This window comes from Coccinella septempunctata, chromosome 8, assembly GCF_907165205.1.
Source record: "Coccinella septempunctata chromosome 8, icCocSept1.1, whole genome shotgun sequence".
Classification (NCBI taxonomy): domain Eukaryota; kingdom Metazoa; phylum Arthropoda; class Insecta; order Coleoptera; family Coccinellidae; genus Coccinella; species Coccinella septempunctata.
The window spans coordinates 16,738,718-16,765,202 of NC_058196.1; the positions used below are offsets into that span (position 1 = coordinate 16,738,718).

The following is a 26,485-nucleotide window of genomic DNA, read 5'->3' on the forward strand; positions in this document are numbered from 1 at the left end:
TCTAGTATGGTTCTAGTTGCTGATTTTTGAATTTTTTTGTCTTATTTCTTGGTGAAAACATCAAAATATTGTTCGAGAATTATTGAATGGTGAAGAATGGTGGATCAAATAATAAATTGTATTTTACGTGATTGAGTTTTTCACTCAACTAAGGAAAATGGAAGCGTGAGTATTAAAAGTCGTAACATGTGAATCGGTCATTCATTGATTCTAATTTTCAGTACTCCGAAGTGGATAAAATTCTCAGGGCTTGAAGACAATTACTTCAGCAAACACTACTAACTACACCATGTGCAATGAACATTTTACTGCAGGTCAATTGAGAACTGTTCATCGACGTAAATTGTTGTATGCAGAAAACATCCCTTGCATGAACGGCCTATTAAGGGGAAATTATGATCTTCATAGGTTCATTCAATGATTCTCAATTGCTACTCTTTCAATATATTCAGAAATGCAGAGGTTTTATTGATTTCCATTTGGGAACCGAGTGACTGTCAAATTGTTGTTTAGAAAGTAAAAGTTTTATGAAACCTGCTGTGAGTGTTTTGTTCATTCATTAGTGAATTTGTATATTGTGTCATGAAGAGACCATATCATAAGGAAATCATAAAAAAAGCACCAAGAAACTATACTGACATACAGGTCTTGCATATGTCTGTAAGGCTTTTTTTTAGTGTGGTTCTGAAAATTCTTAAAATAATATACCTACATATGTAAGTAACTGGAATATGTATGCTATGATGGTATATTGAATATTGGTTCATATCAATTTCTGATATATGTATATTTTACAAATTCAACTAAGTTCATTAATTCAGAACAACCTTTTGTACAGAAACACCTTCGAGGTATAGCAGATCACCATATACTTTACTGTCCTAGTTAAAGCTTTATTTATTGCCCACTATTTCAATTTTTGTAAATTTTTTATGAATTGAAAATAAACATATAGCACATCCAACAGCGTTTTTCGTTGATATCAATTGATTCCAAACAATGTTTAGATGAAAACTAACATCTTGATCACAAAACAAAACCATACTTTTGTTTTGTCGCTCAGGATGTTTGTTTTCTGATAGAAACAAAGTCAATATTGGAATACAAAACGAGAAATAGAATTCGAATTTCGCGCCCCTCAATTAAAAAACAGAAAACTGTTATCAAAAAGTTTTCCTGTATTGACAGTGCGTTTTTAGCGCCATCTCATTGTCACGCGTGTTTTCACTGGCCAAAATGTAGTCGGTTTTTAGTACTAGCGATATGAGGGCGTTTCCTATCTTTCTACTCTATAATCTTTGAGTTTGATTTTCTACAAATATTCAAATTCATATAATACCACATTTATGATGAATGAATAATTATGTACACAGGGTGTATATTATTTGACTTCTCTTCTATGAGGTCATAACAATGACAACCTTTTACAGACATGACATGAATATGTTTTTAGACATAACTGTTTTTTAGGTATATTCCGGATATTTTATGAAAAAATTTAATTCTCATATGTACTCGTGAGGCTATCTCAATGGACAAGAGGTACACCCGGTGTGTACCTCCCCCCCCCAGTACTGAAATAGTAACCATAAAATAACATTGAGCTCCCAGTTCCCCCCCCCAAAAAAAAACGGCTTCGCCAATGTAAGGATTTTATGTATACAGAAGGTTCTTGGATATATTCTGCGTTTTTCTCATGAGGAAGTTGAAACTACAGAGTGAGAACCACATAGAGCTCGTTGGATATCTCTTCATTGACGAAAACAGAACCATGTGTACATAATATTCCTTATCGATTTCCATTATGTACCTGTACCTATGTACCTGTACCTATGTACCTGTACCTATGTACCTGTACCTATGTACCTACATATGGAAAACTAGTTTTTATAAGAGATTCTGTATATCGAGAGAGCCGAAGCCGTCATGGAACAGCCTGTATAATATTTTAATAATACATACATATATTACATATGATTTCATGCAAGGAGATTTGAATAATATCAAAGAACATCCTGTATAAATAACAATCACATTCATTATAAATGTACGAACACACAATATTAATGAATTTCAGTGTTCACTAAAACATAACCACATTGTATTACGAAAGCCAAAGCTCCCATCAATCCCTCTGTATATATGGAGAAATAATCTATGCCGTCGTAGAACACCCTGTGCATCTAGCCTGTATCGGTTTCGAAGTAAATAAAATTCCGACTTTGAACTCGGAATTTAGTTAAATTCCGACTTTGAACTCGGAATTTTGTTAAATTCCGACTTTGAACTCGGAATTTAGTTAAATTCCGACTTTGAACTCGGAATTTTGTTAAATTCCGACTTTGAACTCGGAATTTTGTTAAATTCCGACTTTGAACTCGGAATTTAACTAAATTCCTACTTCAAAGTCGGAATTTAAGGAAAAATATTTTTAAAATATTATGTGGCCCTTCTACGCCTTCGTATTGAATAGATGTTACTGTGGTAACAACATTGTGATCGAATCAGCCAGGTGCACGAAGTGTAATGAGGTATTTTTAGTTTTATTTCATCCATCATGCCTACAAAATGTAGGCATAAAGCCAGCTGAATTGATTGATTTGATTTTGAATCAACGTCTTCGTGTATTGACAAATTGATGTCAATTGAGAAACTACAATTCAGAAGATTTTTTAAGAAACCGACTGATGAAGGATTCTGATATAGACTCCGAAACGTTACAAAGTTATCATTTTAAAGTTTCATTTTTCGTTCATTGTCAGGCAACAATTTTTTCTATCTGATTTGCTACTGACAATTTGGTGCAACAATTTACGCAGGAGCAAATCAATTATTTCAATTTTTTATTGATTTTGTTTCAGAGACTGGGAGTGAAAACCCTAAACAGTTTCAGAAGATGCAGAGTCCTCCCAATCGATATCAGAAAAACAATAATCGCAGCCACCTGTTCAGGGTGGGCAAAATTCGTTGTCTACTGAGGGGATCTCGAGAACTATAGCAGTTAGAAGAAAACGGATAACACATTTCCGAACTCTTCTTCAGATAAACAAAGAATGGTGAAAACTGTAGCCTCCTAAGATTCTTCGTTTTTGAGTTATTAGCAAAAAATGAGATTTTGACGATTTCGGAAAGTTCTCATAACTTTTTTATCTTCGATGTTACAGATCTTAAACTTAAACCTTCTACAGGCACTTTTTTCATGTAGAATCCACTGATGAGCTCAAAATATTTCCTCATTTCGAATCATCAGGTGAACTTTCGTTTTCTTAAATGCAAACTTTCATTGAATTTGTTATTTTTGAATTGGAAAAAAAACTTTTGTCAGTATATTCTACGACGTATGAAAGTGCCTAGGAAGGTTCAAGATTCAGATCTGTAACTTCAAAGACAAAAAAGTTATGAGAACTTTTCGAAATCGTCAAAATCTCAATTTTTATTTATAAGTCCAAATCTAGAAATGATGGGCCGGTTCTGTTTTCAGATTTGGATTAGTCAGGAAAAAGAGCTCGAGAAAGTGTCATCTAGATGCCAGTAGACAACAAATTTTGCCCACCCTGTACATCCAGATATGCATTTCGCATTCGACTAGTAAATTCTTAAAATGGATTTTTCTCGAAAACGGTGCATCTACGGCCGTAGAGCAGTAGAGCTGAAAAATTATTTAAATTCTTTTACCAATGAATTGATGTCTGGTAAGGTGTATTGTTCGAGGAAAGCTATAGCACCCTTATGTTGGGGAATCATCTTCCATTGATAAAACGAGGAAATCAGGAAAAAGGAAGGAAATACAGAAACGCTATTTATTTTACACAATAATTCTTGTAATCAATCACGAAAAAATATTCGATATCGAATTTGTTGAAAATTCAATGAATTATAAAGTGAAGGCATCGTACAAAACTGTTTCTGCGCAATTAATCATAATTCAAGTATAGAGCGATAGTAGAAAGTTTTTTTTATTGATGAAATGAAGTATGAAATGTTCAGAATTCATTCATACCTGAACACCGTAACTATTATAACTATTTTACGATTCACTAAACATCTGTCTTTTGCGGTGTTACATTCCAAGTCGTTGAGTTCACAACATTAGTTGAGACAACTTACCTACTTATATTAAATGAATTATAAAAAATAGCTTCAAATAATCAGAGACAACCGAGAGATTTCTGATTCACTCTAGAAACGTTAATTGTTTTAATTGAAAATAACACTGTTTCTGATCTGAATGCGAATGTAATGACATTCTTAATTAATCTGTTCCAATTGGGACTACTCGATTGGATTGTCATCATTTTCATTTTTCTCAGATAATATTCATTCCTAGTGTTATTTGATAGATGAAACGGTCTGTACTGGAATCAGGAAAACGATAATATTAGGGAAATTGGGGGAGAATAAGCTAATGAGGGAAAGATCAGTTCAAGGGTAGTAATTTTTATTGAAATTATTTTCACTGCATATTAGCAGTGGCGTACCCCAAGGCTGCAGCTGATTGCTGATTGATCATCGGTCATTCATTTCCAATTCCAATAAGGGGAACGTTGCTAAAAACCTGTCGTTATTTCAGAGTCTAGTGGGTGTTATCAAGTAGATCAGATCTGTAGTTTTGGAAATATTGGGAAAATTAATTATTCCTTCGGGGAGCCAAGCAGCGATGGAGGAATTCAGTAACTGGATGGGTGACCGCACTGGATATATCAAAGAGTTACTCTTTGGTTATACATTGAACACCGAAAGAAATGTATCGTTCAGTTTGTGACTGTTTAACATTTTACAATAGTTTGACAAAAGGACCTAACTGATAATGTAAGTAAACCCCTATTCACTTTTTATTTTTATATTTTATGTATCCTAAGTAATAAGTTTCTCTTTCACTCACACCCTCAGATATCCCACAAGTTTTTTTGCTGTTTTTAGAGTTGTTGGGTTTTCTCAACTGAAAATGTATTTGTGGTTTTTTGTGTTACCTACTCTTAATATAGGCTGACCAGATTATCCCCAGTTCAATGACGGACGGACCTGGTGAATGTGTATATATTTATATACAGGACGAGTCTTTGAATCGTCAAAATATTAAACTAGATTATTGAGGTAAAAAGAAAATTTTTTTTCATGTATCTACCATTTTTTTCGATTTAGCCCTGATAAAAAGATATAGAGTTGCATGCGGTCAAAGTACTCAATTTTTCGAATTTCACAGATATTTTTTATTTATGAACGCCAAAATACTCGAAAATTATATTCCGAAACACATTTCATTCGATGAAACCGTTTGTGAGAACCATAAAAAAATGTTATTTTCAGTTCTTTCTCAGAGTTTTATCGAATGAAATTAATTTAATCTATTTGACGAATCTTTTTCGAGCACGAGATATCACCAACGTTGTCCAGTTTTCTCATATGGCCATTAACAAAACTTCAAAAAACCCAACTCTTGGAACTGAGTTGAGCGCTATCTAATGAATATTAGAACGTTTGTTAAAATAAAAGTATTCTTCATATTTTCTTGTATAATGCGGCATTTTCGAGTAATTTGCCGTTCAAAAATAAAAAAAAACTGTGAACTTCGAAAAATTGGGTACTTCGACCGAATGCAACTCTTTTTAAAAGATCCACAGATGTGTAGTGTCACAGATTTAGCTAGTTATTCTGGGGGAAATTTTGTTTTTCAGGGGGTGGCGCAGCTCATTATGAAAACTCAAAATGGATATCTACACTGCGCAAAAAAATTAACGCACATTATGGAAATCTCAAATTTATTCTACAACTGGAGGTGTTCTCAATGATAATTATTTTTATCAGAATTATGCATGCATAAGTTATCCACTTTCAACGGTTTTCTTCAATACAGAAGTTTTTTCCCAGCAAGAATTAAAAAAAATGATATTATCAGATTTTGAATGTATTGGCTCCATTCTAAAATCAGTTGTTCTCGATCAATTCTAGTGATCAATAGTTCTTCTTTCGTTTGATTTTCTGCACTCGATCGCTATGCAACGCGAAACACGCAATTTGACCCAAGAGGAATGTGCCCAAGCGGTAGTTTTGCGAGAAGAAGGGTGGACATACACAAGAATTGCAGAAAGGTTTGGAGTTTCCCATACAAGTGTGTCCAGAATATTGCAGCGATTCAGGGAGACAGGTATGAATGTCCGAAGACCAGGACAGGGTAGACCACGGGTAACAACTGCCATTCAAGAACGTTACTTGAGAGTTTCTTCGTTGAGACAACGGTTTGCAACCGCTCGCCTCCTTCTAATTCAGCTTGAGCAAACTCATGAGGTGCAACTCAGACAATAAGAAATCGCCTCAGAGAATATGATTTAAAACGTGTCTCAGCAAGAGGCCCAGCTCTTACCCCAGCCCATCGAAGGGCGCGTTTGGATTTTGCGAGAGAGCATATCCATTGGGAAGAGGCCGATTGGGAAAGAGTTCTCTTCACAGATGAGTCTAGATTCTGCCTCTACCATTGTGATCGACGTTCCCTTGTATACAGACGTCCACATGAAAGATATGCTCAGTGCAATTTCCTGAATACTACTGGTTTCGGGGGAGGATCGATTATGGTATGGGGTGGAATATCTTTGACTGCTCGCACAGACCTAGTGGTCGTTGATAATGGAGCTATGAATGCTGATAAGTATATAAAGAACATTCTTGAAGTGCATGTAGTGCCATTTGCCCCATACATTGGTGAAAATTTCATTTTTATGGACGATAATGCCAGACCCCATCGTGCTCGCATCGTTCAGGAATACCTTGAAGAGGTTGAAGTCTCTCGAATGGAATGGCCAGCAAGAAGTCCAAATCTCAATCCGATTGAGCAGGTTTTGGACAACCTCAATAGAAGGCTGAGAAGTTCAGAAAATCATCCACCTACTCTTAATGACTTAGGAATCCAACTCGGAGAAATCTGGGAAGGATTAGATCAGAACATTTTAAGATCACTCATTTTGAGTATGAACCATCGTTGCCGAGCTGTAATTAACGCAAGGGGTGGAAATACCAAGTATTAAATCACTTATCAGCATTTCAGTATTTTGAAAATTGTTCATTTCTCTTCTTTCACATAAGATTCGGTGAAATCCTGAATTTTTCTTCCATTTAATGTGTCTTGTTTCGTTCAAAACCTTCCCGAGAGAACATAAAAAATAAGTTATAAAGTCAATGTAGAGTTAACTTTTAAATTGAGATTTTCAGAATGTGCGTTAATTTTTTTGCGCAGTGTTTATTTATTAGGCCGAATCGGAAAAAATGGTATAGAAAAGAAGTGTTTCTTTTGACCTCATGAATCTACTGTTGAAATATTTTCACGATTCAAAGCGAGATTCAAAGACTCACCCTGTATATATAAATATACTAAATTCACCAGGTCCGTCCGTCATTGAACTGGGGATAATCTGGTTAGCCTACTATAATCGAACTCCCTAATTATATACTTACCAATAGAAAAAAATTGGTAATGGCCAGCAGCGCCTTACTGACCCCTAACGTCAAAATCCCCATCTCAAAAAATCGCACCTGATTTCAACAAAGAAACAAATAACGCGCACACAGCTTCGCGTCCATCGTACTCTCACCGAGCCGACAAAAGTAATATTGAGAAGGTACAGCACCACACTGGAACCTTTAATGGCTCAATTTCGTCTCATTACTCGAACCACAAACGATCCAATCGACTAAAAAGGTCTACACGACGATGTCAACAGAGTTCAAAGGGGACGGATCTTAAACAACGTAGATCCGTAGCAAGATTCACGTCAACGACAACGAGGGTACTTCTTGTCGCTCGGATCTAGATTTGAAAAACGCTCCGGCAAACAGGAAGGAAATAGGAATTAGCAGAGCAGAAAGAGAGCAGGTGGAGGAGTGAGGGGTTTCATGGTCAGTGCATGGTGGTTCGATCCCGCGTGTGTGATGAAAGCTGAAAGAATTAATATTTATGGGTTTATATGAGTGTTTTAAGAGGACTCCGGCGGGATTGATCGTTGTTGCGCTTTTCTCGATACAAGATTGTGGAATGAGGAAGTTGAACCGACGATTTGATTGCCCTAATCGAGGAGGATGTCCGTGCAAAAATTGAGGAAATTGTAATTAGCAGGTGTATCGTGAAGTGTATTTATAATTCCGAATGTTATTGGAAAGGAAGCAATTGGGACTGCCCATCCTCATCTATCTAAGTCTAAACGTACTTAGATCCAAAACTATCGACTATCTTTCAATGATTAGAGATTAGTATAATACCTTCTTAGGAAGTCAGAACGTAATAATCGTAATAATGCGGATGCCTAACACTCATTGATATAGAGTAATTTCCGGTAATATGGCACACCATAAGCCTTTTTGGAAATAAAATATAAAATTTTTAAGATAGAACAATCTTTATTCGATGTATCTCTTCTTCGAACTTAAAAGTACATAACAATGATAAACTAAAGCTAATTAACATCGAAACATAACTCAAACAACCCTTCTTGTCAAAATTGAATATTCATTAAACAAGGTAGGCCAATATGGCCCAGGCTTGGGCCCAGGCCATTCTAAGGTGGCCTTTCTCCCTAATTTCGCTTTCTCGCCTGGTAGATCTTCTTTAGATGCCAAACGTCTCAATGTTGTTCGGGGTACATTATTTACAGTTTAGTAGCTTTCAGCCTTTCAATTAACCCATTTTCTTCCATTCGCTTTTTTCATGAACTCCTTGCACCAAGTTTGCCGTTTCTTCTCTGCAACGGGTTTTCTTGGAGCCATTGTCTTAGGAGAAAAAAATAACCATTTAGAAAGACGAGATAACGGGTGGACGATATGGCCTGGTAGTCTATATAAGCCACCATCATAGTGGGCCATAATGTCCGCAGGGTTCTTTTCTGATCATAAAGAATGGAACCTGAGAATTTGAGGACAATTCTTTCAGAAAATGCCACTACAATATAGTATTATAGATTACCTACATTAATATGCAACCGCAATATAAAAAAAGATAATGCATGACGAGAGAATAAGTTGAACTTACCTGAAAAATAAGATCTCTTCCGATAATTTTCGATTTCCTCACAGACTTCGCACATGCGCACTGGGTGCGGCACAGGGATCAACTGAGAGTACTGAGACGGTCAAATGAAGAGCCTAGACGATATAGATATAGATTATTGGCCGCATAGGCCATATTACCCGAAACTACTCTATATTCAACAATTGTAACTATCCGAATAGTTACTAGCCAACACACCTTCATTTAGGGTACCTAACCAGAAAGACCATTCCACATTCCATCGAGAAACAGGTAGCTCTTCATTAGGGCCTGTCAAATCCGTAATCCGTCCCACCCAAGTGGGAGTTGTGTTGCCCTGATAATGTCAAATAAGACCAAAACCATGGTCAGCATCTAATCTTAATCAGTGGAATGTTTTTTCTGTGGGATTCTCGAATGATGATGTGTTCACTAATTCGAATTAGATCGTAACACTCATTGATATCTATAATATTGATTTAATTTCCATTTCTAATACCTAAGTTCACAATAAGAATGGAAAGATATACTGTAACTAAAAAAGCGGCATTACACTAGCAGGACACCTCAAAGAATTTTTATGATTTTTATGCCCTCGTTTTGCTCTCGTTTTGCTCCGTTTTGCTCACCACTCAGTTTATTTTGCGATGGAGTGGAGGAGCTAAAAAAGAAAAAAAATAGTGAAGAACAGGAGGGATGCAACGATTGCAATGGAGCAAAGAAATATCAGATGATTTATAAGTGTTAATAAGAATGATGATGAATAAAAGTAGAAACATAGATAAACTGAGCGAGAAGATGGAAGAACAGAGCCCAGAAGATGGAAGAATAGAGCAAGAAGATGACAGATGGGTTGAAAAGAGAAATAAAAGAAAACAATTCGAAACATTAGGAAGAAAATGGAAGAACAGAAAATAGAGATTACAAAAGAGTTTGTAAAATATGAAAATAAAAATCAGAACAAGAATGAAGAACGGGAAGAAAGAAAAGATGATATTTAAATCAAATATGAACTCACATTTTATACATGAATACATGAAAAATATCAATGATGTCAATATCAAGACATCAAAAATACAAATAAACAATAATAAAAACAAGGATTGAGAGGAGTTCGAGAAGCTGAGAACCCTCTTTGAGATAGATTTTTCAGGCAGTTTCAAATTTAAATTCAAACAATTTTTTCTATAGATGTTGTGGATTCGTATTCTAATTTAATTCATATAAGATTTGAAAAAGGGGATCTGAGCGGACCATAACAGTACCCACGTACCTACTCGTAAGTGCGTATTTAGTAGATTAAATTCTTATTTGTCATTTGGAGCCCTCAGTTCCAAGTATATATTTCACTTTTAGAAATGGTACAGAAAAAATTCCTCAGATTCCTTGGTGTGGTGTTTTTATCTTACGTCCCTTTTACATACACCAAGTTTTTAAATGACCTCTAAAAAAGTCTGAAATATACTGAAACATTGTGAACGATATGTCCAGTCAATGTTCCAGCATTGTAGGTACAAAAATTTTAATGGAATCGCATTAGACTTGGGAGGATGATAACTCCGCAACTTGAATATTTTTGTGGGGGGGAATAATTTCGTCTGAAATTAATGTTCTCTTGCTCCTCTCCGTAATGGATCTGTTTTGGTGCTTATGTATATAGGAACTATAGACTTTTACAATTTTTTTCCGCGTTACCTTAACTGATCTTTAGGCTCGGCTAGATAATAATAACATATAAGCATCGAGTATTTTGAACTCAATGATATTAGGTACGTCTTTGTGTTTGTGAACCTTTGAAGTTTCAGAAATCAATCGAAAAATTGAATATTCGAAAACAGATTTCACCTAAAAGGGCAATCTACAATTTTATACCTGAAATGTATATTCGAAAATTGAAATCAATATACCTACTGGGTATGCAACAAGCAACAATCTGCATCAAAATGCATAGAGCGATTCTATATGATTCAAAATGGAATATAAATTCGCCTTGAACACTTTTGGCAGGCAACTTTTGATTCATTAAATTTAAGGGGGGTCAGCCGTTACCTTCTCGGAGGTAACGGGTCAGCGTAGTATCCAGAGGCAGAGTCTCTGCCAGAGGTGTACATAATAATAATAATAGCTTTGATAGTATCTTTCTCACCAGAATGGAATTATCGTTAGCAAATTATTTCATTCATCTTATTTACTGTTATTATTCTTCTTCATCTTTGTTATCTTTTCTTCTTGGATGCATTCTGTGATTTACATCTGTTGATGTCATAGACCATAGACTTAAGCCATATTTTGGCGATTAAGCGTCTTAATCGATGTCTTAAAGCGTCTTTAAGCGTGACGTCATTAATTTTGTTGTCGCAAAAATAGAATATCGCTGATGGTTGAGTCATCTGTCGTTGTCATTAGACAGCGAATCGAATTGTGAATTTTTCAATTTCTGTTCTTTGGCTATTATTTGAAAAATATTTATTTATTCTAAATGATAATGCAGAAACTGCATTATTGGCAATAAAAGCACTCTTCCCTAGTAGGAATTCAAATCAAATTCGATATAAACAAAATATTCTCCCTTCTTCTTTATATTACCTCTTTCCGCTTAAGACGACACAGGCCAGAGACAAGATGACTCTATGACACAGGCGCTCTCCACAGACCGCCAGGTTCCGCTTAAAGCGTCTTAAAGACTGACGTCATGACTTATTCGCTCGAATAGCACCGCTTAAAGACGCTTCACGCGTCTTAATCGCGAAAATATGGCTTTAATAAAGCGTCTATGGTTGATGTTGACAAACAAACAGAAATTGTAGAAAACAGAGACAACCTCTCTGGTAGAAAATGTATTGATCAAGAAGTGATGATATATAATAGATAGTTTGTGATGGAAGATTAAATATAAAATAGTTGAATTACTTTGATGAAAAAGTGGCATCTCAAACCTTGAATATGGAATTAATTTCTCCCATAAAAATTGAAAGGAACTGTGAAATAGAACGTGCTGAATATGGGAACATGAACACATTAAAGCAAAAGAAAAATGGAATGAAATTGGATCTAGAAAAAATATTAAAAAACAGGTGCTATTCTACTTTTGAAAATTTGTGTACCGAAATGCCTGGGCAATTTAACATTTGCCTCCTGTTAACTTTAGTGCTCACCTCAGATTTTTGGATCCTTTTTCTTTAATTCCAATAAAGAGAAGGACACTAAAGTACAATTTCAGCTAACACAAATCAATAGTAGGAGCTACCTCCATATTATTTGTTAAATGAAGATATTGAGCGTTCCATTGGGAAACAGAAAATGTGGAAGTTAATTAGGGGCACCAAGTTAGACCTTGATATACTGCTATATTTGCTCTGACTGTCTTTGTAACTGAGGTAGAGGCCTAGAGGCTGTTTTAGTATACTGTTGTTTTATGAATTTTGCTCATTTCTTCTTGCAAACAAATATGTATATTTCCTTTCCCATGTTTCTCATTAAAGCTTAAATAAATCAGTTGAGAACCAGGACAAAATCAGGACCCTATGTAGTTAACAAAAAATTATGAAACAATTGTATCCTTGAAACAACACCCTGTATATGGAAATTTTGAGAATCTGTTTGAATATGTGAAAAGAACACAAAGAACCGAACTGAAATGTACTTTCAAAATTTCACAATGCAGGATGTTGTTTCAAGGATAAAAATGTTTCCTAATTTTTTTTAACCCAAACCTGGATTTTTCTTGTGGTTACTGAGTGATTCAATTGAGCTTTGAATAGGAAACATTTGAGCTAAATATGCAGAAAATATACACAGTGGTTTGCTTGTTATGACCCCAGGAAGAAAGAGCAAATTCATGAAACACAAAAAATGTGGTTTCTAGAACCATCACCCTCCAAAGTAAAGATAGCTATGATGATTGACAACCCCCCTCGCATAGATGGCACATGAAGAAGAACCATCTCCTATGTTTGTCTTAATTTCTGTTTCCCAATGAAACAGCCTGTATAGTAGGAGTTGTTTCAAAAATTTCTTACATTACAGTGTTGAGCATCAGCCATATGAAAATGAAAAAAATATGTGTAATAGAATAGATATCAAAACGGAAAATCAAGAACTTGAAAAATTATTTTTCATTGAAAGTCAAGGTACCCATGGCAATTTAACAGGCATTGTGAAAAATGAAAATGAGGACTTATGGGTTTACGCCGCCAGTGAAAAATACTGCCAGCAAGAATTCAATCCTTTGAACTTGGAAAAAGATGGTAGTAAGGTCCTTCCAATATTTAAATGTGATTATTGTGATTACACAGCAAAGAAAAAGCATTACCTAAAGTGCCACATTGATAAGGTCCACCTGAATGCGAAGGCTCATAAATGCCATTTATGTGATTATGCAACACACAATAAATACCTGCTCCAAAGCCACTTGACTGTTGTTCATATAAAATTGAAGGATTTCAAGTTCCATTACTGTGATTATGCAACAAATCGGAAGCATCGCCTCGAGTCGCACATCAAAGGGGAACACATGAATTTGAAAGAGCATTGTTTTATATGCGAATTCTCCACAACTAACAAATCTAATCTGAAGATTCACATAGATTCGGTCCATATGAAATTGAAGAATTATAGGTGTCACTTATGCGATTATGCCGCCAATCAAAATTGTATTGTGAAAAGCCACATCGAGGTGGTTCACTTAAAATTGAAGAACTTCCAGTGCGGGTTATGTGACTATGCCACAAATCGGATGTACGTTCTAAGAAACCATGTAAATGACGTCCATGGGGAATCGAGAAAACATAAATGTAGGCGGTGCGATTACGTTACACTTTCGAAATACGATTTCAAGACGCATACTAAGGTAGCCCACTTGAATTTGAAGGAACATAAATGTGAGTGTTGCGAGTATGCTACTAGTATAAAGAGTAATCTTACTAGACATATCAAGACGAAACACAGTACCATTGGATCAGTCTTGAATTGTGATGTGAAACCAAAGGAGACAAAAGATAATAAAGAGGATATTGTGATGATGATGAACTCCAGGGAGAATATTAAGAAGAGATAAAAACTGAAATTATACATAGTGATTTGTTGGGAAATGCACATAGAGTAAGAGTTGATTGAGGATACTGAGATGTATCTAAATAACCACATTATTTGGGCCTATCATTCTTCATATCCAAATACAGGGTGATTCATTGATTTCCCTCATTACGAAAATGTAAAACTCAAAACCGAAGTATCGTTCCTACGATAGCCTCCTATGCAGCCTCCTGGCTGCGGTTTAAACCATTCTTTGTTTCTCCGAAAAAGAGCTCGGAAACGTGTCATCCGTTTTTTTCTAGCTGCTATAGTTCTCGAGATCCTCTCAGTAGACAACGAATTTTGCCCACACTGTACATATCAGTATTTTGAAATTTTATTTTAAAATTTGATAAAAGCAGGAAAAGTTGGGTAAGTCATTAACATGAGTCAAATCTTTGCTTCGAAAATAAAGTGGCACAAAAAAAATTGCCCTCACCAAATGGATCCCATCCTTATTAAAAGAAGGACATATCTGCATTTGGGACAAATTATTGATATGTATGAAGTTACCCTGCACTTTTTGATTTTCGAAAAAAAAAATTGTACAGAATTGTGCTAGGTTTGCACTGCTTTGCGAGTTGAAATTTTCTCCTTTTTTCCATACGTTTCTCAAGGTATTCTACAAAATGCATCAAATGGGAGAATCCAGCACATTTTGGAAATTAGGGTTTTAACAGCTGAAAAACAGGTTTTTGTGTAGTAGGCCCAGTTGTGGAAACGCCCATTAAGATTTAATGCCCCATTAAATTTTAAAACTAATTTTCAAAAGAATAGTGAAGGATCAAAATTCAATGGAGCATTAAATTTTGATGGACCTTTTTGCAACTTGGCTTAATCCTTACCGTTTATCTAAATGAAATTTGATGCCCCATTTTTTAAATTAAAATAGCGATATTTTTCATGGAATGGTAATTTTTCCTCATTTTTATATTTGGCAATGAATAAATATGATGAATCTTGATCATGAAAAACGATAGACCAATATAATATAGGCTTTTTAGAGGTGTGCTCCATCTACCCTTCAGCCCATTTCCCAATGAATCACCCTGTATGCTGAAGCACATAAACCAAAGAATGTTCATAATACAGTGAGATGTATATAAACAGTGTGATATAGAATGCCAATTGGATTGGCAAGAATGAAAAGTTCCTGATTGAAATTTCTAGTGAAAAAGTTGATTTTTGAATTAAAGAAAATAATATACATATTTGAATTTTTTTTGTTAATAGAATTATCTTATTCATAATAAACACAAAACATTATATTGCTTGTTCAAGAGTTTAGTTGATAAAATAAGTTTCTTGAATTTTTTAAATTGAATTCACTTGAATATTCTGCTATCCAATGAATGTTGGTTATAGATTTATCAGCGTTTTGTTTATTCAAGGATGTCGATCAGGTGCTTACTGGAGCAATGAAGCTTTGTGTAACTCAACCGTTGTTCCAATAAAGAGTTTATAAGCTACTTGTTGTTTCAATCTGATGGTCTCCTCTGTCCCCAGCAAAATGAATACAAGTAATCTCAACTATGGGTAACAAAAATAAAAAATGTAAACCAACAAAAAGTGGTTTTTAAAATTAACTAATACACCTCACAGGTGCTATACAGAGTGTTCGGTGAGTGACTGTACCCATTGATATGACAAGTATAACTCAACAAGGAGAACCTAAATACAACCCAATATTAGTTAAGTCTACTCAGTACGAACATACAGGGTGATTATGTTTTGGCAAAAAAATTTGTACCCGCCATAGCTTCGATGACTCTTTGTGGATTTTATTTGAATTTGCTACACTTGAACAATTGTTGACTGTTATCAGATAAATTGAATTCAAAAACACGCAGCCTGTATGTATTCCTCGGTTTGCAAACATAGTTGACATTTGGTTGAATCAAATGAGCTTTTTGACAATGTTGCTGTACTAAGCAACACTATCAGTGAGTTTAATTTATTTGAGAACAGTTAACAAGTAAACCAAATTTGAATAATAATAATAAGATCCATGTTTAACCATTGAACAATGTTGAACCATGTTTAACAAATTTCGTTGCCGAAAGTAATCACCCTACATTATTCTAATGGGTAGACTTAACAACTATTTGTAAGTAGAAGCGAGGTTCCATTGCTGAGTTAAACTCAAAATATAAGTTTGCCAAGTCACTCACTGAATACCCTGTAGAAGAAGATTGGAATACTATTTACTCTTTTGGAACCTGAAGGTTCACAAACTTTCAAAAAGAATCGAGTATGCCATAATGAGAAAATTATAGTAACTATGATGTTCGTTGAAAACCTTCCAATGAGGAGAGGCAAATTGATGTTACACTTATTGATAACGATCCCGTACAAGTATCTAAGGAAAAAGTCTTTTTACTACTGAATATATATTCAGCAATCATACAAATAAGTTATCAAAATTGTTTTACAGATACGAATAATGAATCTTTCCTTCACAAAGCACATTCTATATAGGCTTAATTTTAAAATGGAGTCCAATCAACGAGAATACCAAACATTTGAGATCTTGAACCAAATAATAGAAACACCTCAATCCTTCAGGATCTTTCGACTGGCTTACGTCTACCAACGAGCCAGTTTTGGAGGTTGTGAATGATATATGTTCATCGTTGATCACTATTTCCAATTCCTGACGGCCAATCCTGTCCGGTGGTGGCCAGAGAGAATCATCCTCTTGCATTATTTCTGAATCCACTATTATCCTCTTCAGCTCTTCCATAACGCACTGGTGTACGTATACCTCCTTACGGATCATTGTATCGTTTTTGTAATTTGAGTTGTTGGCGTACCTTAGCTTGCCATCAGGCCTGAATTCAAATTCCAAGAATTCGTGGCCGAATTTACCTTTGTGGCCCACATAATACCGAATATAGAAATCGGCAGTCATAATACTACTTTTTGTATCAGATATCGATTAATTTTTGAAATAGTATTGAAAACCGAACTAATTAGACCCGTTATTTAACCTCAAAAGTGGAATGCCAAGTAACTGTCAAATTCCAGCTGGAATCAGAGATATAGAATATCTCTGGCAGAGAAAGAATTCCTCTTTCTTTGGAACACCTCTACGATGAAATTACGAATTCGGATACTAGCTTGTGAAAAACAAATTAACATTTCATTGGAAATTAATCTTTTGAACTAGATCTCTAGTCGATATTGATAATCATTAGGTTACATTTATATTCATTATTTTATAATACCTTTATAGATGTATTGATAGTTGCCTGACTTCACAATTTGAAATAGCGTTTCCCAAAGATAGAATAATAATAATATGTGTAATATCTTTGAAAGTTATTCCCATAACTTTAGAAACACCGAATATAGCTAGCTATATTCAGGGTAACACCAGTTAACACAGGACATCCATTGGGACCATTGGACATCCATAAGAGGTCCATAATTATAATTGTTACACATGGACATGCACATGCTTTGGAGGTACATTGTACATCCATTCATGGACGTACTGTAGATAACCAATAATGGACATCAATTGTACACCATTGAACTAAAGTTAGTTCAATGTTGTACACTCATTCATGGACGTACTAGGGATATAATGATTATTGTCGATAATTTCATATTGTTCAGTACAATATGAAAATACAACGTCTATTGCTCCAAAAAGTACTAAACGATGTACACTGTAATCATTTGTTGTATTATAGTTAAATGCAGTGCCATTCAACACAATCGCAACATTAGCAGGTCTCAAATATCGGTCTCTGGTATTAGAACTTTGTCTCTGACACACTCTCAACGAAGAATTAGAAAATATTTGTTTCTCTAGAATGGAATTTTAACCAGTCCTAGCGTCCTAAAAACACGCTTGACACACAGATGGCGCTCACATTGATTTAGTCGCCACGTTTCCCATATTTCTATTCTATAATCTTTGATTTCTCTATTTTTCAGGTATAGGGTGTAGTAATACCTTTATAGGTTACTATTTATATGTTTTGTTTTTTGTTCCTTATAGTATTTATAGTATCAAAAAAATTAAGGTACGACTGAATAAAATTATTCCGACCCCCCCACTCTGCGGTGGCGTGAGCATTCATATAATACTTAATAATTAATATGCTGAATTCTATTATCAATCACTAATCACAATAATTAGTAAACTGAGCAAAAATGCTGGAGTTTGTGAAGTTAGATCAATTTTGGCTTGTTGTTCATGTTATCAACTGTCAAACGCCATTAAATGTCCATTACTTACCCAACATACACTTGTGCGCGAAATTTTGATTTCGTTTAGTTTTAATGATTTTCCCAGTTTCCCAGGCAAGTTGTCCAGAAATTTCTTCCGTAATAACTTGAACTTGACACGAATTATGGGAAAAATTAATAAAAACTGTTGAGCCGTTTTCACGCTATGCGATGAAAACGCAAAACAGGACTTCCAAGATATTATTCACATCTATGCTGTTCAGTTGAGAACTTCTGCTCACCAGAAAAATCCTTCTTCCACCGATCTGGAAAATTGTCTAATTCAAGAGTCTCCAAACTACGGCCTGCGGGCCAAATCTGACCCGCCAGTTTCAAGAATCCGGCCCGCGAAAACTGATTATATGTATATACAGGGTGGGCTTTTTAAAACGAAACAGACGAAACAATCACCTTAATTGTTGAGGAAAGTAATTACCAATAATAATTATTTCGTAGTCTAATGTTGACAATTAACTGTTACCATCGTAACCGCAGAATGAATTAGTCAAATATAATTGATGATTTAACATAGCATGGTTTAGCGGAATGACTGGTACTGTAAGAAATTCATAATTGAATATCTCGAAAATGAATACATTAAATGAGAAAAAAATGAATATGCTGAATTCAGGATAAAAAGGCCTTTCAAATGAGGTATCACTCACCCTATCTTTTCTATTCAAAATTTAGGGGTTGGTGTTCTAACACCAAGGGTTGAAGCGATATAGTTGTGAAGTTGACCTTAAAAGTTGTCCCCCTGGAAACAAAAATCGACGTGTCCGAGCATTTTTTCGAAATAAATTTATTCCGCCCGTTATCTAGTCTGTTTCGTTTTAAAAAGTCCACCTTGTATTATTACCATAGACTTAACTATGTCTTTGATTATTACTGTTGCTGTAATACCATATATCTATTATATTCTATATCGATAATGAGGCAGATAAAAGCATATATCTATTATATTATAATAGATATATGCTGTAATATGCTGGATAAAAAACACAGAAGGATGGTAATTCGACTCTATTCACTTGCATGGTAGGTGAAGCTTATTGACAAGCATAATATTATGTTATCTATATATATAGACTTCAACATAAGAAAAATAACTAAAAAGCAATAGGTATTGCAGTGAATCCCATAACAATAAAATTATAAACTAACTGAAAACTAATTAATGAGATTTGTGTAATTGGGATTTTTCACAGAGAATAGTTTGCAATTGTAGATCAATTTTACTAGTACTAATTTTATCAGAAGAGAAAACAGCCCTCTAGCAATTTTATGCAAAGATAACGTTTAAAATTTGTTCTTAATGCACTGTAAATCTATAATTTCCATTTGAAGTTTCGGGGCTAGAGTTTCAATACCAGTGTCAAACGGATTTTGAAAAAATCTTTATATCATTCGCAATAACATCAAAGTCGGAGAATCGCTTATCAAAATTGATCTTCAAAGCACTCAAAGTTTCCAATGCGAAATAGGCGGAAAACTAATAGTCTAAGATCCCACTGCAGAATTACTACGTTCATTACGTACAGAGACAAACACACATTTTCACATACGTTTATGGATAGGAGAGTACACTGATAACACCGCAGCTTGTCAAAAGTGGCCGCAAGTAATTTTAATTAAATTAATGTTAATCAATATTTCAAGAGAGATTTCGTTCACTCCGTTTAGAAATAAAATATCATCCACATCATAACAATGCATGTAAAGAATACTAAAATCCATAGCAGCCGTTGCACACTCGGCCGCAACTACCTCGCAGCCAGGTGTAAGCAGGTAACATTTCGATGTATTTCTACGTTCATGACGTACACGGATGTTTTTGATATCAAATTAAAGCTAATTTTTTTTTCGAATAGGATGATGTATGGCTGCCTGTGAAAAAATAGCCGCATGTTAGGTCTGCTATCTGTTAAAATAGCGAGATATCCGAAATAAGGTAAGAGAGAGTAAGACTCACCCATCGGGTTTTTACCCGATGTTCCGAATTATATCTACTGATGGGATCTTTCACACGTGTTCCGGTTTAATTTCGCACTGGAAAACAACCAGATTGCACTTTCGGCGACGCTTATCGCCACGAGATTCGAGAGCTGGACGTGCCCACAGTACGGATAAAACCCGATGAATAATTTTTAATTCGGTTGTTTCCGGTAAAAACTCGACGGTAAAAACCCGTGGTCTGAAAGGAGTCTTAGGGTTCTCAACAGTGCATCTGAATTATTCTTACATTATAACCACGTGTTAGAGCTCGTTGTTCACAACGCTGTTGATATTATTTATGTATTAACCCTTCGTCGGGCGCTATACGAATATTGAGAGTTCGGGCGCAATGCATATAATAGATTCTAATAAAAATAAAGTCCAAATAAATTAATATTGAAACATAAGAAGAATTTTTTAAAAAGATGATTAGTCTCACCAAAGTTCATTCCGAAGACACTGGACGATTTATCATGTTCAACAAGATGTATGCGGCAAAAGAGAATGATGAAAAATTCATTAAAAAAATCAAAGGGTTTGTTTCAACCCACATTTTTTCTTGTTGGAAGTCATTGAAACAAAAGGTGCTACTGACGATTTTCGTCAATTCGATGTTGCTCATTGCTACTAAGTACCTCTGTTTACAGTTTAGTGCTAAGAATAAATGGTTGGCTTCTTCTGGATGGTGCTCTGAAACCAACATGGTTTCTGGGAAGTTCAACTCCGATACAAGGTGAAAATGTATTATGTAATTGAGCTAACACATTTTCAGATGATGAAAAAAACTCCGATTTCGACGACGATAGTGACAACTGCGATTATGAAAGCAGCGAGGAATCGGACTAGAAAATGCAATACACTGATATAAAATATAACTTAATTCAAGAGACTGATTTTGAAGAAACACGAAAAAAAATTCTTGAGATTCAATTACATTTGTACTTGTACTATTTTTTATTATAAAATAAATCTCTTAATACTTTAAGTTTTTTTCCTAATATTCATTACGTGATTATAATTTTGTAAATGTTAAGTCGTTCCTACTATTGTTTGAGCCGCCGGCTACGAACCCTATCTATCGATGCATGCACAACGGCTTTAAATACTCACACGGCTGGCATCCACCATCCTCATCTAACAAGTGGCGGGCGTGGCGGGCGTGGCGCGCCATCTCTTTCATTTTATTTCGGATATCTCGCTATTTTAAAAGATGGCAGACCTAACTTGCGGCCATTTTTTCACAGGCAGCCATATATCATCATATTTGAAAAAAAATTAACTTTAATTTGATATCAAAAACATCCGTGTACGTCATGAACGTAGAAATACATCGACATGTTACCTGCTTACACCTGGCTGCGAGGTAGTTGCGGCCGAGTGTGCAACGGCAGCTATGGATTTTAGTATTCTTTACATGCATTGCTATGATGTGGATGATATTTTATTTCAAAACGGAGTGAACGAAATTTCTCTTGGAATATTGATTAACATTAATTTAATTAAAATTACTTGCGGCCACTTTTGACAGGCTGCGGTGTTATCAGTGAATTCTCCTATCCATAAACCGCATAAACGTTTGTAAAAATGTGTGTTTGACTCTATATGTAATGAATGAACGTAATGATTCTGCAGCGGGATCTCGTACTATAAGTGTCAGTAGTGTGGCTGAATATTTCACAAGTTTTGAAGTATGTGAAACATTTTTTACGTAATTGTGATTGAAACAATATTATTTTCTACCGGAACGATTTTATGTTAGCGCATAGATCAGGGAGAAGCTGATTTTGACCTTGTAATCTCAAATTTGGTTCGTTCATATGTTTTGTCGAATCGACATAGAATGCTCTCTTCCACAGTCATACGCTATTTTGTAATTCATTGAGAGGATGATGCTTTTCAGTTAAAAATATTCCAATCGGTGCTCAAAGTTCAAAAAGGCGCTGTAGTACTTTTCCGCAACTAAGCCAGCGTACCGCAGTATGCAGTATAATATGGTAAATAATTTTCTCCTATATCTTCAATGAATTCGCGGAATTGTCGGTGATTCAGCCCATTGGATCTGATTAAATTAACAGGTTTCAGAAATTCTGACATATCCAAACATTTTCTGTACAAAGACTGTTGATAAATGATGCAATGTAACACAAACGGTTTTGAAACACCATCATTTTCTACTGCCTTCGACACAAGTGCAACCACTTCTTTATTTTTACCACACATGTTTTTGCCTCCATCAGATGTAATAGATTTCAAGTTTTTCCAACGAAGGTTGTTTTTATTGATGGCATTGATAACTCCTCTAAAAAGATCCTCCCCAGTAGTCGTGCCGTGAATACTATCGATATCAAGAAGTTCTTCATACACTTCATAGCTTTTGCTTACACCTCTAATAAAAATCAACACCTGAGCCGTATCACATCCGTTGACTCATCTGAGGCCAGAGAAAACCCGTACAATGTTTATCACGAAACTTCAATATGCAGACGACTGCGCGCTTATCGCTTGCAGCTCAGATAATGTTTGACATCTATAAACATATATACGAAGCGTTAGGCCTTAGACTCAATAGTGACAAAACCAAAATCCTGGTAAGTCCGCCAGAAAGCCTTCAAACAGATATCAGCCTGGAGGATGAAACTCTAGAACAGGTCGAGCAGTTCAAACACTTGGGAAGCTTCATAAATACTAGGGCTAACCTAGACACAGAAATACACAACCGTATCAATTTGTTTTTGAGTCTTTTTGTGGATTTATTTCTCGGTAACGGGATACAGCAATGCATGAAAAGGAAGGCCAAATTCTTTTTACTATCAACTGTGTTTATATGTCTTGAAACTTTGCTCAGCAGTGTCAATTGTTGACAGAAAGTTGAGATGTTATATTGACTGCAATGTCTTGCACCCTCCGAGCCACTGTGTTTGCTGACAAACTGACAGATTTGAATGAATTTACCTTTTCGGGGAAAATTTATTCGGCTACTGCAATTACGCATTTTTTGATCAGTTCTCCATCGGTGGACGGTTTTCCACGTTTTGCGATTTCAAGAGACACACGATAGCTCGCACGTGTTGCAGCCTCTTGTTCAGTATTGAATTTCCTAAACAAAGATTGCTGCGATTTCAATCCGCGCTTAAACATTCAAATTTTTCTACCCACGAACTTCCTTTATATTTTGAATAATTTTGGGAATGCTTTGTTTCATAACAGTGGCGGATTAACCTAACTAGGGGCCCTAAGCGCAAGACAAATCTGGGGCGCCTACTAAGAATACAATGTAGGACACAGACATATCTTATGTAAATACATACCGAGGGCTTTTTTTCAATTGTCTATGAAGTGAGTTAAGCTACTTTTTACTTATATCTTTATTTCAATACGAACAAAAATAAAGGGTCGGAATGAAATTAATAAGAAAAATAAATAAACATATTTGAATAATTGAAAATATGTAGAAGATATAGAAACTAATAAAACTATTTTATTCTACAGGAAAAAGAAAACATAAAACTACTGAACAAAATTGAAAATTCATAAAAATGACCACAACAAAATGAATGGAATATTTTTTTAATTTAATTTTAATGAAATAAAAAATCGCTTCTATTTTGGCCATAGGTTTCGTGGAGCACTTATTACACTCAATTGCAAAAGGACCTCTTTAATATTTTTGTAGCTATCAGCTAAGGCACAAACTTCATCAGCTCTTGATTACCATCTAGTATCGCTGATTCTCTTGATATGTTTAGCTTTGTCAGTCAAGCTGTTTTGCTAAATATTCCATCGTCTTGTTGAGGCAGAGAAATAAACACATAAATTCTTAACGAAACAGAAATAATGTATGGCACCTCGACATGATTCGGCTGCTGAGTTCCCCACTAAATTGAGAGAGTGGCTGGCACAAGGTATATATGCAATAGGCTGTTGGACCGAATTCGGATAAGTACCTATTCAATGCAGGACAAAAAATTCCCTTCCTCTTAGATTTTTCTCCTTCCCTGTGGATCGAGAAGTGATTCCCAAAGAAGACAATAGTTTCACAGTATCGACAATCTTTTTTAGAATTTCACGCCAATAATTTTTCTCTGCATCTAACTGTTTCATTAATTCTGTGTCAATACGTCCAACAGTCATGCATCGTCTTCTGAATGAACACATTGCAGATATGCGTTCATTTTGAGCATATTTCTCAAGTCACTGAAACCAGTTGTCAGTTTTGTGGTTTTTGAAAATAGTTTGCAAACATAGCAGTAAGCATTCGTTGTCTCTGAAAATATCAGCCATTCTCGTCTTTCTTTCCAACCATTGATTTTCACTGTGTAAAAATCTGCTTCTTGTAACTGCCTTCGATAAATCCTGTTTCTCTCAGTATTTGTCAGTTTTTATTTTCGAAATATCCCCGATATTACAGGGTTTATATCATTTTATCAGTGTTTTCTACCGGCCATGAAGCTATGTCATGATAAAAGGTTGTATTATTTGGTTCATTAATTGATGATGTCACTTTATAGACAACAATAGTCGTGCTGGGGGTGTCACGTACGGAATTTTCATTTTCTACTTCCTTCTCCTTCAACTGTGTTTTGGTACTCCCTGGGTTCAAATTTTCAATTCCCTGTTTTGAAACAGAGTTAGATTCAGCAGCCACTAAAAATGAAGATAAGAAATTCTTCTGTTTTGCACATTGCTCCTCTCGTCGTCTCCGTTTTCTTGGCTTTTCAGCACTCAAAAATGTTAAAAAATATGGGAAAAAGTTCGCATGAATTTGTAGGCCGAAGCACTATCTTTCTTTTGAGCCTTCACCCCGATAGTTGGCGAAGCGAATTCCATAGGCCTGCAATTACTAATTAGGGACTACACTCTTGTCAGACATAAAAACAAGCCCTATTTCTTCTGGGAATAGATATCATAAAATATGAGGGAGAAAGTTGGGCTCGAAATTGTAATGTGAATGATTGGTAAAAATTGCCAGATGTAGGATTGGAACAGCGTCAAAACGAATAAGAAAACACGTGTGTTCGGGTGTGGTGCAATTTTTGATGTTTGTAATAAAATTATTAACGATAAAGAATTTTTTTCCCATGAAAACGGGGATTTTTCGGAGAGCCGGGGGCCCCTATAGTTGCAGGCCCCAAACGGATAAGAAAGCACGGTCGGGTGGAGTGCAATTCTTATGATCTGTAATGAAATTCTGACAACTTTTTTTTTTTGGTCCGACGGAAACGGATATTTTCCGTAAAGCAGGGGGGCCCCTTTTTAGTTGGGGGCCCTAAGCGCGCGCTTAGTGCGCTTCTGTGATAATCCGCCACTGTTTCATAATGACGTCTAATATTGTATTCTTTCATAATAGCTATGGTTTCCTTGCAAATCAAACACAGCGCCTTATTACTGGACTCAATCACGAAATATTGAAAGTTCCATTGATCTTTGAATTTTCTGCATTCACTGTCGATTTTTCGCCTCTTTTCCATATTACAAAATGACACAATATGCGCTTTACTTTATTCCACAATATACACTTCCACTTCTTACGCCTTTCCTAGGTCGACTCACAGAACAGACCCATCTTGACTTACTTTATGGGTCGACTGAGACGCGTCAGCGATGGTGCTTCAACTTCTGCGCGAGTCCCGAACTACTGAGGGCCTGTTCCGATATTGCCTGCAATCGAATAACTCGAACGACTGGGCCAATAGGCATCGTCTCTAAAATACTGACAGTACTGTTCAGGAATATCGGAACAGACGGTGAATCAAACAGTTGAATATTTTGGCCCTTCGCATATGTTGAAGTAAATATTATGGCCCTTAGGCTGAAAAGTTTGGAGACAATAGTCATTTTCCTTCGTGGCGCCCACTAAATGACATATTTTCAGGCTCGGGCAAACAACACAAAAAGCAGCGTTGAGCGAGTTCAGAATTGGAATGGATGACTGCTCCGATTATGAATTTGAACAAGCGCTGAAATGCTTCAGTGTTTATCAGCATCGCCAGTTGTCTATCAACATTCCGGAGATGCACGTAGCCAGTTACACCCACAGAAAGGAAAATATTTTTCTTTCCGTGACTTCACAAATGTGACGCATGCGAAAACACGTTCGAAATCTCTCAATCATAATCAACCAATTTATTACGTAATAACGCCAGACCGCGGAGATGATAGATGGAAATA

General features: G+C 35.6%; 3 protein-coding genes across 3 annotated transcripts in view; 1 reads left to right on the forward strand and 2 right to left on the reverse strand.

The window, feature by feature from the left end:
- The window catches only part of LOC123319234 (CD151 antigen), a 32,944-nt gene extending 24,949 nt beyond the window's left edge, over positions 1–7,995 (reverse strand). Inside the window, exon 1 of the mRNA XM_044906103.1 lies at positions 7,447–7,995. Within this exon, the coding sequence (XP_044762038.1) occupies positions 7,447–7,509 (63 nt within the window). The 5' untranslated portion in view covers positions 7,510–7,995. The remainder of the gene's footprint in view (positions 1–7,446) is intronic.
- Positions 7,996–11,891: 3,896 nt separating this feature from the next.
- LOC123319313 (zinc finger protein 711-like) lies at positions 11,892–14,066 on the forward strand. The gene is made up of 2 exons (XM_044906209.1): positions 11,892–12,084; positions 13,037–14,066. The coding sequence occupies exons 1-2, from the start codon at positions 11,954–11,956 to the stop codon at positions 14,064–14,066; spliced, it is 1,161 nt and encodes a 386-aa protein (XP_044762144.1). The 5' UTR covers positions 11,892–11,953.
- Positions 14,067–16,456: 2,390 nt separating this feature from the next.
- Positions 16,457–17,103, reverse strand: LOC123318722 (protein mago nashi). Its single transcript, XM_044905441.1, has one exon. The coding sequence runs from the start codon at positions 16,992–16,994 to the stop codon at positions 16,554–16,556; it is 441 nt and encodes a 146-aa protein (XP_044761376.1). The 5' UTR covers positions 16,995–17,103; the 3' UTR covers positions 16,457–16,553.
- Between the last annotated feature and the right edge of the window lie 9,382 nt (positions 17,104–26,485).